The following is a 13,121-nucleotide window of genomic DNA, read 5'->3' on the forward strand; positions in this document are numbered from 1 at the left end:
TTTAAATTATGTCACTTCAAGACGAGTTGTATCATAAAAGTGTGTGCGCTGATCAAGATTACTTCATTTTATGTCCACGTTTCCCCCAGATTTAGTTAGAAGTGTTGCAAGAAATAATTCAAAACCAGATTCAGTCATGATTTAGACTGCATGTGTATTTTTAATGCTACGAGCATGTCAGAAGACACTGTTCAAACCAAAAATAAGTAAAAATAAAGAAAGAAAAAAGTTATTCTCCCCTAAACTTAATAACGGCTTAGTGGTGGTGATGGCTGCCATCAATAACCAGCAATGGATGTGGAAGAACTTTACTCCCCTCTTCTTTGCAAAATGGTTTCAGTTCAGCCATCCTGGAAACCTTTGAAGGATGAACGACACATTTAAGGTGAAACTTCCTAAAGTCTGACATTTTTAAGCCACTCTGATGTGAACTTGTTGGTAGATTTTGGATCACTGTGTTGGTATAATGGTCAACACTTCATCTGACGGATATTCATGGTTCTGTCCAGAACAACGGGGCGTTCCTGTCCATCAAAGCTGTTGTTTAACTCCCACCACCACCATGTTTTGCTACTAGTATGATGTTCTGTCCTGAAATGCCTTGACAGTCCACAAAACATTTCCCTAAATTTATCTGCTAGAACTTTATTTTCTCTTTGGTCAGTAGGACTTTTGACCTTGGATCTCTCTCCATTTTACCAAGCTCTTATAGCTGAATCATGAATTTTGACCTTAACTGAAGCAAACGAAGCCTGCAGTGTTTTAAATGTTCTTCTGGCACATTTTGTTGGTGATCATTGGAGCAGCTGTTGAAGGTCGGTCACTCCTGGGCAGGTTCACCGCTGCTCCATGCGTTCTCCGTTTGTAGATAATCTTTGTGACTGTGGTGAACCAGAGACCCGAAGTATCAGTTATACATTTGTATCCTTTTCCAGACTAATGCTGGTCAGGGATTTTGTATTTCTTATCTGATGATGATTTGATTTTTTGAGATATGTTAACCTCAAACAGCCCAGGCTCACACAGCGATCAGGACTGGGTGTGGTGAGTGAAACAGCAAACTGACCACGGTTGGTCACAGCTACGTCATGTTTTAAGGAGCGGGGTAATTCATTTTCCACACAGTGTATGTTGGTTCCAATGTTATTTTCTCCCTAAATACACAGTTTTGCATCTTTTTTTTCCTGATCTAAAATGTATTGATGATCTGAAACTTTGAAGTGTGACAAAAAAAAAGGAAACTGTAGGAAGAGTTTGTAAGGAAGTAAATCCTTGTTGCAGCTCTTTCCACATTTTTAATGTTTCTCCAACAATTTAATTGGGTTCCTACTCAGATTTGGCATTGCATTAAGTCAGACGAAAGTGATTAATCATTACGGCAACTCTTAGTGTGTGGGATGCATTAGGCAGCGATTTAAACGTGCAAAATTAAAATGGCTAGACAGCACTGATATCAGTCAAAGTGATCCACGGAGGGAACGGTGACGAACTGGAGAAAGGGTCGTGGTCGGCCACAGCTCATTGACGCTCGTATGCCTTACGTGTCGTATAGAAATATCATTTACGGGAGTATCATTTCATTCTCTCTGCAGATGAGCTCTCCTGCCTCCAGCCTTCAGCCGCTCACCACGGCTCCAGTGTCTGCTGCCGTCAAACAGGAGCGCCGACGCTCCGGCCCGGCGCCTTGTCGCTTCTCCTTAAAGTCTACCTCTCTGCACGATCGCAGCTCGGTCTGTTCCGCGGCCCCCACCATTACCGCGGCAACTACTCCGGGGACTGTTGACAAAGACAGAATGCTGCAGGAGAAAGATAAGCAGATTGCGGAGCTCACCAGGATGCTGTTGCAGAAGAACAGGTTGGTGGAGGAGCTGAGAATGCAGCTGGGAAACGGTAACCAAGACGCTCCGGAGGCGTGCGTTCTCAAAAGAGTGAAGGAGGAACCTCCCGACGGGTCAACAAGTCCTTCTCTGGTCGTCCTCCATGAAAAGGAGGTTATAACCATCAAGAGGGAAACCGTGGAGGAAGAGATGGCATCCAAGATGTCGCTGCAGTCACCTAGGCCAACTCAACAGACTCGCAGTCAGACGCATCTTCAGCTCCAGCAGAAGCAGGTCTGCCTCCAGGACTCTGCTCGACATCTGGCTCAGCAACAGGCCATCGGTAGGCTGCTGCTGATGCAGTGTAACACTAAGAAGCCGCAGCACGCCGCTCAAAGCGTCAACGGGGCGCCGGAAGCCCACCAAAAACCCCGTCCGCAGAAGCAAAGGAGATCTCAGAAGCGGCACCTGCAGACGCAGCCACCGCAGTCTGAGCAGCGTCGCCCCCAGCTGGAGAAAACGAGGCTGGAGCGACAGGTTCTGCTGAGGGAACAAGAGAGCGTCGCCAAGAAGCACCAGCAGCAGAACAACAACCTGCAACCCGTCCAGATGCAGAGCAGGATGCAGCAGCAGCAGGTAGGAGTAGAGAAGAAGAACCTCTTGTACTTCATGTTACGGACAATCAGCACGGATTTTAGAAAAACATCGCTGCTCACCAGCTCGGACTGTTTTTTCCTTTATATAGTTTTGCTTAATTACAAGATTCTGTATTCTCCACACAAGTACAGAACATGAAAAGGTTCATTGGTTTCCCCAACCGGCACTCAAACTTTCCCTTCGTCCCGCAGGATCTTCTGAACAATGACTCCCGCCCGGCCGTGGTCGGTGACAGCAAGAGGAAGCACATCCTGATTCCTTTGACCAATCACATTACAGGAGACCGAGGAAAGGCGTCAAATCACAATTTATCTCAGGTGGGCTGAACAACCTCTGCAATTGCTTGTTTACCAGATGATGATGATGTGTCTACAGCCAAGTTTCAGTGAAGACAGTTCATGGAACATCTCAAACTATAAACTCAGATTTTATGTGCAACACAAACACAAGGTAGCATCTAATTGTAATGGAAGAAAAGTGGTTTTCGAATGTATTCAGCACCCAGAGTTCATATTTGGTCGTACCAGCCGTCCTTTGGGAATTGTCCCACACAGCTTTTAACATTTTAAGACTTTGTGGTCTTATCAAAAATTCTCAATGGATTTTTTTACTTCTTTTATTTTCTTTTATAAAATTTTTTTTAACGTCACCATTAAAACATCCAGATTCAACCAGGGAGTACGGCATCTTAACGATTCCCTCGAAGATCCATCTGGAACCGAACCGCAGCGTTCCCGAATCCATTCCCTTGTTGCCGGCGCAATAATAGAAATTCGAACAGCTTGTTAATGCGCCGCAGCGAAATCAGAGCGTAAGGAAACTGCCGTCGTCAGTCTGATTGCTGTGAAATTAATGGCCTATGCCGTTTGAAACAATAGCAGCAGTGCTTGAGACGTGTCTGACACTGGCCTGATGCTGATTATTTTTACCCTGCTAATTACCCTAACAGCATCCTCCATTACTATGATTAATGGTGTTGAGAGACGAGGAACAAAGACGTCATCGCATCTCGGTTCACAGAGGCTTTACGAGCATCCCAGACCGGCTGAAAAACATCCGGATTTCATGTGACGTGGCACTTTACGCGGAACACGTTTACCGCTTTTCTCCTTCGTTCGTTTTTGACTGTCATAAAGTAACAGAATTAGATTTTAATGTGTAGGATAGGACTTTGAAAGCCCACAAACAGTATTAGAACATCTGGTAAAGATATGCAAAAAGACATAGGTGAACTTATTTATTGCATCAGTGAAATGTCACACACTGAATTTTTTATTTTAAACATTTTATTCATCAGGGTTTCATTTGGAAAACCTGCATAAACCCGGTGCTGGAGGTGGCTACCAGCGAGTTAAAAAAATCTTAAAAGTTGGCAGAAAATGTGAAAATAAGACAAGGTAATTTATGTGTTATTGGAAAACATTAACAATTTCTAAACTCCAGCTAAAAAAATCTTTAAAAAGGCATACATTTTAAAAAAATAGTTAAAATAAATATCAATTATTTGCATTTCAGTTGTTCCTTCCTAATTTAAAGTAGTTTCCCTTTATCCACGATTTGTCACTTTCATTAGCTGAAGTTGTTGCCGTGTGAACCGGTAAAAACAGGAAGTGGTGAATAAAAACGTGACCCAACTTCAGTCGTCTTGTGTTCACATACTGACCTTACTATGTTGCCATTGTGCTTCACCAAAGAGACTCTCATAAAAAAATAACTTAAAAAAAGCCCTGTAGTGATTAAATGAACAATTCTCAGCCTGGTGGGGGAGCAAGTAAAGCCTGGTGGCCCACCAGGCTTATAAAACACCACGGGAAGCTCTGATCTACTGAGAGGGGGGATAATTGTTTTGATTTGAACCAAACCAAAAGGTTAGTGTTTCTGTAAAACCGGGATCAGCTGATTAGTGCTTAAAATGTGCTCTATGGAAGATCCTTCCTGCCCACAGTATCACTCACTGACGATGACTCTTTCAAGTCGCCTGAATGACATAATTTCTGATTTAACTGATTTGTTAATGATCCTAATTATTTTTTTGCTGCAATTTCTTTTCAAATCACCATTTTTCTGAATGCTGCAATTTAAAATGTGAGCTGACTTCTAGCTTCCTGCTCGTTTATTTACATGTCAAACATTTTCCTAAAAGCATTTAAAGGCAGCCAAATTAAGAAGAAAACCAAACCTTCTTCTGTTTTATCCTCTTAATTAAACTTCCTTTCTTTAAAGTTCTTTAAAGCCACACCGTCATTAAACGAGGAACGCCAGGAACGCCTGCAGGAAGCAGCAGCTCATTGTCCGTCAGCGACACCCAGGCTGCAGTCTCCTCAAACGTGGAAAAGCTCCCCATCACCTTTCTGTCAAACTGTAAGCAACCTGAACATTCATCTAGATTGTCACTTCAGATTTTATCTACATATATGTCTTTTTTTATTTCCCTGATGTATTGTGACCTACAGGAGACGTTTCCAGGTCTGGACATCACGTTGAGTCCTCTGTCGTCAGATTCGGTCGAAACGGCAGCTTCGCCGTCTCACGATAAAGTACGACACAGTTATAGAGTCTGTGTAATTTTCTAAGTTATGCTTAGATTTCACAGTCAATTGTACAATTTCAATTTCATATAAATAACTATTTTTAGTCAGACGATGGTAAAATCTGCTGTTTTCTCTCTCTTGTCCTCAGCTGAGAGACAAGGATTTCATCGACACCATCCTGCAGGCTGGAGGTACAGTGCGTGGACCGCCTAGAATAAATAATGATCTTTTCTGCTAGCTCTATAATAAAACTCAATAAATACCATTTAAAATTTAATGACTAATTTAATAATTTCACAAAGTGGGGGAAAAAACTCCCCTGTATTATAATCGCAGCTTCAAGTCGCTGCATTATAGAATCACTTGCATGAGTTTTGGGTCTCATGCAAGACTGTTAGTCCCTCATCTGGAAATGGAAAGAAGTACATTAAAAGGCACAAATCTATAAAAACACAAACCTTTCACCGAAGCTAAGAGGTCAGCCAAAGAAGTTACAAAGGCCACCGTGACTCTGGAGGAGCTGCAGAGCTCCACAGCTCAGGTTGGAGAATGAGTCTGCAACACGAGGATTGGTCTCTACGAATCTGGCCTTGGTGGAAAAAGGAATGGCAGCAAATCCTTGGTTTATCTAATATTGTCTGACAATCTGATCGCCAACACTTCACTTTTTCTTTGAAAACCGCGTACGGCTGTGCTGTTCACCTCTCACCAAACCCCATCAAACACATCGATGCAGATTGTCGTAATGCTGTAAATCATTAAAAAAGGTTAAGACATGTGAATAATTTGTAACAAGGTTTTCCTTTTTGCCTTCAGAAACACCCGACGCACTGAAAGACACCAGAGACTTCTCGTTTTCTTCACCTTGCCTGTCACCGCTCCACCTCCTGTTGTCTCCACCCAACACCCCCAGCAGTGCTGTGCTACAACACGACTCTCCTCTGCAGCCCGGGCCCTGGACTCCAGCCAAAAGCTTGGATCAGAAGCAGCACTTCGATCTGTGTGGCGGCGGACGCCTGGAGGACTTTCTGGAAAGTGTCCCTGTGAAGCCTCTCCAAGGGGAGGAACCAGACGTCCTCCTCACTTTGCTTGATGACCAAATGATGTGCCCCACCAGCGTCCTGGACACGGCCCCTGTGGATTCCTCGGACACGGAGTGGAGCGCCGACGGTAAGGACTGGCTGGGCTTCCCCATGGGAGGAGAGAGCGAATGGGACCCATCGGTCCCCCAAAGGCCCCAGAGTGTGTTCTCGGCAAACTTCCTGGACGGTTCCGACCTTCACATGAACTGGGACTCCTGAATGTAGCTGGAAAGTCAGGAAAGCAACTCAAGATGTAGCCTATACCTGACGTTTCAGGATTTAAGCCAAGAACAAAGTCTGTCATTTCTCTTAATCATAATCTCAAAACCGTTTTCACGTTGATATGTTTTGTTAACTTGATAAAACTTCTCAGGCTGGTCCTACAGATGATAACCTAGTAGATAGTTGGACACTGGAAAGATTTCAAAGTCTTTAGCTCTGATCAGTGGTGAGCACTGCTAGCTTAAAAGTTAGCTGCGCTAACCCTGAACTGCTACTAATAAACATTAGCTGCGCTCACGCTAAAGTGCTAAACCAGCATAGTGTCTGGCAGAAGCTAATGCTAAAGCATTAAAGTCAGTAATTGAGACAGGTACCATGTGTCAGGTTGCGCTTCAATAAGCAATTCTCTGAAACATGCCAGTCACTCGTGGTTTCAGTGTTAGAGTTGTTGAGTATTGCTAACTCTGTTGCTGATTTTGGCCAATTCAGCAACAATGAACGTTTGGCCAATTTGGTCAAACAAATTTTGGCCAAAGGAAATTTTCTTTGCTTTCTGATGGATTTTTAATGCCCTCTGAGTAATCTTGATTCACACCAAAGCCGTTTCATGCGTCTGGTTTCCGTTCAAAGTCTATGCGGAGGTGTGTCGCAGGCCCGTCGCAGCACGATTTGAAGCGGTTGGAGCATTTGAGCGTCCAACACGTCAACAACAACAGAAAACAACGGCTCGAGCGATTTTGATGTGTCCGACGTCTCTGACGTCCCCTCATCACGCCCCAACGTAGACTGAATGTAAACCAGACCCACCGGACGCATAAAACTCAAGGCATAGAATAAAATGTTAAGCGTCTGCATTCAAAGTGTTACACGCGTTACACTTGAAGCGTTTGGACGCGTTAGGTGAGAACGCGGCGTTTTGCCGCACCGCGTTAAGGATTTAAAACTATAGGAGAGGAAACGGAAGTGCCGCGTAAGCAGTCTTCCATTAGAGCAATAATATCGACGTCTTCTTGAAAAATTTTTAACAGACAACCAAACAGATGTCAAATTTTACTCCAGCAAAGATTCACAAAACATTATTAAATAAATTAAAAATTAGCACCTTAGAATTTATTTGGAAAAATTAATTCAGGAGAAGCTGACATTATTGGAGCCTTGCGATAGGACTTTGCTCAGGATGTACATTGTAAATGTACAGTTGAATGACATTAAAGTCTATAATTGTATAATTAATTATAATTATAACATAATTGTAAAGTCTGTAATTGTAATTGCAGAAACGCAAAAGTGCTGAGTGAAAACTGTTTGTCTGCTACAGGTGGATTAGCAGGAGCGTGTCCATCTACTCTCTCTGATTCTTGTTAGTCAGGCTTCGACTTGAACCCAGAGTCTGTTGCTTCACACGGACAAATGAGCTTCAAATATAAACTCCTTTTTCTGTTTACACTCAAGCAATAAACACGTAAAGGGAGCCAAGAAATATCTTTGAAGTTTTTGCACATTCCCAACAAATGAAGGGTGTAGGATTGAGCTAACCTTAATTTTACGGATCTCTTCTAAACATTTGAGATATTTGTTGTGCAAGATATTCACACCAACTTCTTGTTAAAGGATCAAAACTAATATAAGTTTTTTTTAATGCAAAATGTGAAGCCTACAGGTTTATTTGTCTTGATATTGTGTGCCCAAAGCATTGTATTATTCACACAATATTTATTGGAATTTTTTTAAATGATTATTTTACACTATAATGAAGTTTGTGACCTAGCTTGAATGTAACCACAAGGAAATCTCACTACTCCGTGTTACGGGAGCAGCACATACACGTTCGACACTGAAGCCTAAATATGTGTGACATTTACACCACTGTAAATGACTGTACTGTGTACTAAATGTACTATGATGGTAGAATATTGCATCAATAAATTCTTACTAATGAATGAATGAATGATCAGGACTATCTTCAATCAACAAACTGTAATAAATGTTTAAAAAAACTTCTGCATCAAAGTTTCTTCAAGTTCATTTGCTGAAAAAAAAAAACATCAAAAGGAAATCCCAATTTAGTTGCAGTTCATTTTTGTGTTTGATAAAAAATAAAAAATCTCATATTTGATAACAATCCATCCACCCAAACTGTTGTTTTAGCTTCACCTCTGGCTTGTATAGATGGAAGATTTGTGCCCCAGAGATGCACAAGTTCATATATGGGCACCACACACAATGTAATTAACACACACACACACACACACATATAACCCTGACAGCAGCGTTCTAATGTTGGATTAGAGGGAGTCTCGCTATTAAACAGCCTGGAGTGATTCTGCAGATGCTTTGATGAGTCTCAGCGCTGCAGCAGGAGGTCTGCCTGCGATGCGCAACACGCTGAGAAAGAAATATCTGCTCACCAATATACACAAAACACAAAGAGGGAGTAATGCTTTAACACAGAAAACACACACAGATGTGTTTTTGTGAAATTCCCACAGATGAAAATAGGTTAGTGGATCAAGCATAATTTTTATAGCTAAAGAGAAACACATGAACGCAGAGTGTATGTTGCAGATCTCACCAATTCAAACAAAGCGTCCTGCCGCACTCTGCTTTTCATGCGGCGCTGCGTCCAGCTTCAGTTTGCTTTCCTTTAACTTATATCTGCTCAAAAACATCTAATTCTTCTCACATTTGTTGCTTTTAAAAGCGCTTTCATAGAAAGTTTTACCATGAATGTGTAGCTCGCACACGGCAAGCGCTAAGCGTGAAAAATGATAGAACTTGTAAAAACGTGCGTCGTGTGGAGATATTTTCTGGCCTCCTCGATGTGTGTTCAGCTGCTTATTCTTTGCTCGCTTAAGCAAAACTCTTAAGACTGTGGCTGATGCAACATGAACTCTGACTCTAAAAACACACCTTACATCGGTTTCTTCTACAGAATATTGTCCTCTGTCAATCACTGTAACTTTCCCCAATCTCAATCCAAAACTCATCATACCTCGCAAAGCAAGAGAGTCAAGACTTGCTTTGATGGGGGAGAAAAAGGGGGAATTCGTGAAATATACAACACCACAAAAGACTGCAAGGATGTTAAAAAATTCCCATCAAACACCATGAAGGGGAAATTACATGCGGGTTTGTGAAGAAGCTTTTCCAGCTTTATTAGTCTTCTCTCAATCCCATGTCACTGTTTACTACCCTTTGACCCTCGATGCTCAGAAAATCATCCGTCCATCGTCTTCTGTTCCTACCTGAGATCCAACATGAAACGATGTCGTCCATGAACGCCTCAAACATCATCACGTCGCTCTGGCACGGGGAACAGGCTCCATCTTGTGACGAGAACTTTGACACGGTTCTCGATTTGGGTGTAAAAAAGATATATTTGAAAGTCCTTAAAAGCAATCTGGCTCACCCACAACCCCACAAAATGCCCCCAGGGACACAGCTGCAAGCCTTTTAAGAAAACCGAACCCCCTACCAACTCAATGATAGTAAAAATCTGACCCACTGTTGCATCATAAAGCAGTGAATGATTTCATTTTTGTTTTATAACATGACTCAGACTTGGTGAGACGCAACATCATCCGATGAGTCATACGCCCCAGATCTTATAATGGTTTGGCAAACATTAACAACCGGTGCAATTAAAATTGTTTTTTTATATATATATAACAAGAAAAGTAACAATGCTGTTGTCACAATTGTGCGAAAGTCTCAATCTACAGCCTAGAACGAGGCTGAAATGAATTCAGGGTGAGAGTACCTGCTCTGAAGAAAAGACGCAGACAATGAGGCGGGAAAAATGAACGGCGGAGAAACAAAAGGGATGAAAGGAGGAGGAGGAACGAGAGCAGGGAGCCGTGCGACGCGCGCGCGCGCTCTCCGTAACGTCCTCAAGGTCAAGGCGGTCCTGCTGCTGAGGACCAGATGACTACGCTAAAACAGCATCGCTCGGAAGGAGCCCCGCCGCGGCGACGCGCTCGCAGAGCGAAGTGGGCAGATTTCAGCTCCAGCTGCATGTGCAAACAAAGCCGCAGCGGCTGCCTGTCAGACGCAGGCGACAAATGGAGAAACGTGTCATGTGCATCGACACGCAGGCAAGCAGCAAGACAAAAAAAAAAAATAAATAAATAAATAAAAACGGGATTTCTTTCATATGTTAACTGCTTAACTGCTGGGTGGAAGTGAGCTACAGGAGGACAGACTTTAAAGGGGCAACATTGCGTAAAACGGACTTTTTTGAGATTTACATCATGTTATGGTGTTATTCCATCATCAAAAACACACCCAGAGTGTTGCTTTGACGCTTTCATGCTTGTGAAATTCTTATCTTAAATCTACTGTGGCAAACCATTCAGGTTTGGAAAACAATTGGGGGGGGGAGGGGGGGAGGGGACACCAAGCTCTGTCTCAGCTCCTTCAGACTAGCCAGCAGCAATTAGCACACACCTGGTGGAGCTAGCAACGCATCTGAAGAGCTCGTTATACTTGTCGCTCCTCAGTGAAACTGGTAAAAACATTGTCAAAGGGTTAGTAGAGGAGTCATGTTGTGATGACAGAGTTCTGGAAAGAGGACTTTCTTAAAGCGACAGAGACCCAATTACAAGGTCAGTTTTTATTGATTTTTTATAACAACTGAAGGTAACATAGTTACTTGCTTGGGGTAATAAATGATATCATGTGGTCAGAAAACACATGATACTTGCCTCTTTGTTGCCTGACTTTGAACACCATTTTGTTTTTCAGGTTATGATTCTTTATTTGGTTGTAAATCACTATTCATTTTTGTGTAACAGCATTATGAGTGAAGCTCCAGGATTTCCCAGAGTTTGCTCTTTGACACACTGGGAAACTGTCCAGCACATCTTGCCCTGGTCATCTGGAGCAGATCCCCGGAGCCCTGAATCAGATAAAAGCTGCATATATCATGGGCTGAGGAGTTTTTAGGTAACCCTCACGAGAAGAACGACTGTGATATATTACAGTCGGTCCACTGGGATGGAAAATATCTCACCTTGAAAGCTCTACACTGACACATCTATGAGTCCTTGAACGTGAAACCTAATTAATCATCACCTGGAATGACAAAAATGGCCGCTGGAGGTGAATAAAGGAGATAAAAATAAAACACATATCACGTATTGTAAGAAAGTCTCATGTAGTATCATCCAATCAGTCAGTCGCAACATGACAACTTCCCAAATGCACTGATTTCCAAATAACATATAGCAGTCAGTTCCAGTTAGGGATCCTAGCATGAAATATTCATAGAAAATCATTTTTCAAAATCCGACTGCACACTGGAGCTTGAAGGGCTCGCGACGCGTCACACCGCCAACCTCATGCTGAAAACCGACGTGTCGACATCCGATCAAAAGTAAGACAATAAAGTTAACTTGTCCCTGTTTTTGCACAAAGTTTCTGGGGTGGCGCCTGTCACTTTAGATTGTTTGCCAATTTGTAGCTTGGTAAATATGAAGAAGTTGCACGAATGTTTGTTTATCGGCACGGAGGAAGCCCTTTTGATAATTAAGTCAGAACAGCGGAGAGGGAGAGCGCGGGAACAAGCAGAAGAATGTGTGAAGGGAGAACACAATGCGAACTGCGAGAGCGCGTTGAACTCCTTCTCACAGCCGGAGCTCGGTTCTGAGAAAGTCGAGGTGGGGGAAAAAAATGTGAGAGCGGCAGAAAACGTCTGTGGGGTGGAGGGGGAGAGGGGTGAATGTCAGAGCTGTAAAGACGAAGCGAGCGGGGGAACAGAAATAGCTGAGGCCCATTATCGTCACCTCCACCTGTCTGGCTGTCACACCTCTAATTACCGCTGCAAATAGCAGTGTGAACGTGTGTGAGTGCAGAAGTTTGTCTTTGTGTGGATCAGAGTTGTTTTTTTTCCTTGTAAAGGTTGCATGTTGAGTCACTGTACTTCGTTGCTCATACTTTTTGTTTATCTCTTTCTGTGTGTGTGTGTGTGTGTGTGTGTGTGTGTGTGTGCGTGGAGATTATAGCTTTCCTGTTAACCACCTAGCAGCAGGAGGCAGCCTGCTGAGAGAAGCTTAAGATAATCAAATCCTTCCTGTAATGTGACAGCAGCATTTCCGTAAAAACACTATCACTACTAAACTGTTGAATTTCCTTCTCTGAGCTCGTGTGTGTGTGTGTGTGTGTGTGTGTGTGTGTGTGTGTGTGTGTGTGTGTGTGTGTGTGTGTGTGCGCGCGTGTGTGTGGGTGGTACGGCAGACTGGGGAAGGCACGCAAACACAATCTTGACCACAGACGTTTTGCAGAAGGACACGGCGAGTTCGTGGAAGAACGCCGCGTCGCCGATGTAGGTCAGGCGGAGAACTGCAAAGTTCTCGGACCAGAACCGCGATGCAGCGGCACGGTGTCGGCCCATCCACTCATCCCAACACACACGCACGCAAGGGGATGCACGCTGTCATACACACACACACACACACACACACACAGGCAGAGTGTTTGAATCTGGGTCATTCACGAAGTGGAAACATTACTGACCTTTTCGCCACAAACAGGTATGTCTTAATAAATTAGAATATCACAGACAAGTAGCATTGTTTCACATATTCAACTGGGGGAAAATAAAGAAAGTTATACGTTTTATTGAGGAAAAGCTAGATATTTACACATATTGTATAGAAAAATAGACATATAATCTCTTCTACAAATTTTGACACCAATGCTTGGTCTTCATACGGATCAGGGTTCTGTGTCCCAGACGTCATTTTGGTATAAAACAGACAACACGATAGAAACAAACTTAAAATTAACCCTGCTAGTTTCTGGTAAGTCAGAAT

General features: G+C 43.0%; 1 protein-coding gene across 4 annotated transcripts in view; it reads left to right on the top strand.

Moving 5' to 3' along the window:
• Positions 1 to 8,249, top strand: part of LOC103468559 (myocardin-related transcription factor A-like) — a 30,954-nt gene extending 22,705 nt beyond the window's left edge. For all 4 annotated transcript variants that reach the window (XM_008415689.3, XM_081609812.1, XM_017306405.2 and 1 more), the window contains 6 exons: positions 1,593 to 2,453; positions 2,666 to 2,791; positions 4,698 to 4,835; positions 4,928 to 5,011; positions 5,154 to 5,196; positions 5,822 to 8,249. In XM_008415689.3, coding sequence (XP_008413911.2) covers positions 1,593 to 2,453; positions 2,666 to 2,791; positions 4,698 to 4,835; positions 4,928 to 5,011; positions 5,154 to 5,196; positions 5,822 to 6,306 — 1,737 coding nt within the window. In that variant the 3' untranslated portion in view covers positions 6,307 to 8,249. The remainder of the gene's footprint in view (positions 1 to 1,592; positions 2,454 to 2,665; positions 2,792 to 4,697; positions 4,836 to 4,927; positions 5,012 to 5,153; positions 5,197 to 5,821) is intronic.
• Positions 8,250 to 13,121: the final 4,872 nt, after the last annotated feature.

This window comes from Poecilia reticulata, chromosome 8, assembly GCF_904066995.2.
Source record: "Poecilia reticulata chromosome 8, P_reticulata-male-v2, whole genome shotgun sequence".
NCBI lineage: Eukaryota > Metazoa > Chordata > Actinopteri > Cyprinodontiformes > Poeciliidae > Poecilia > Poecilia reticulata.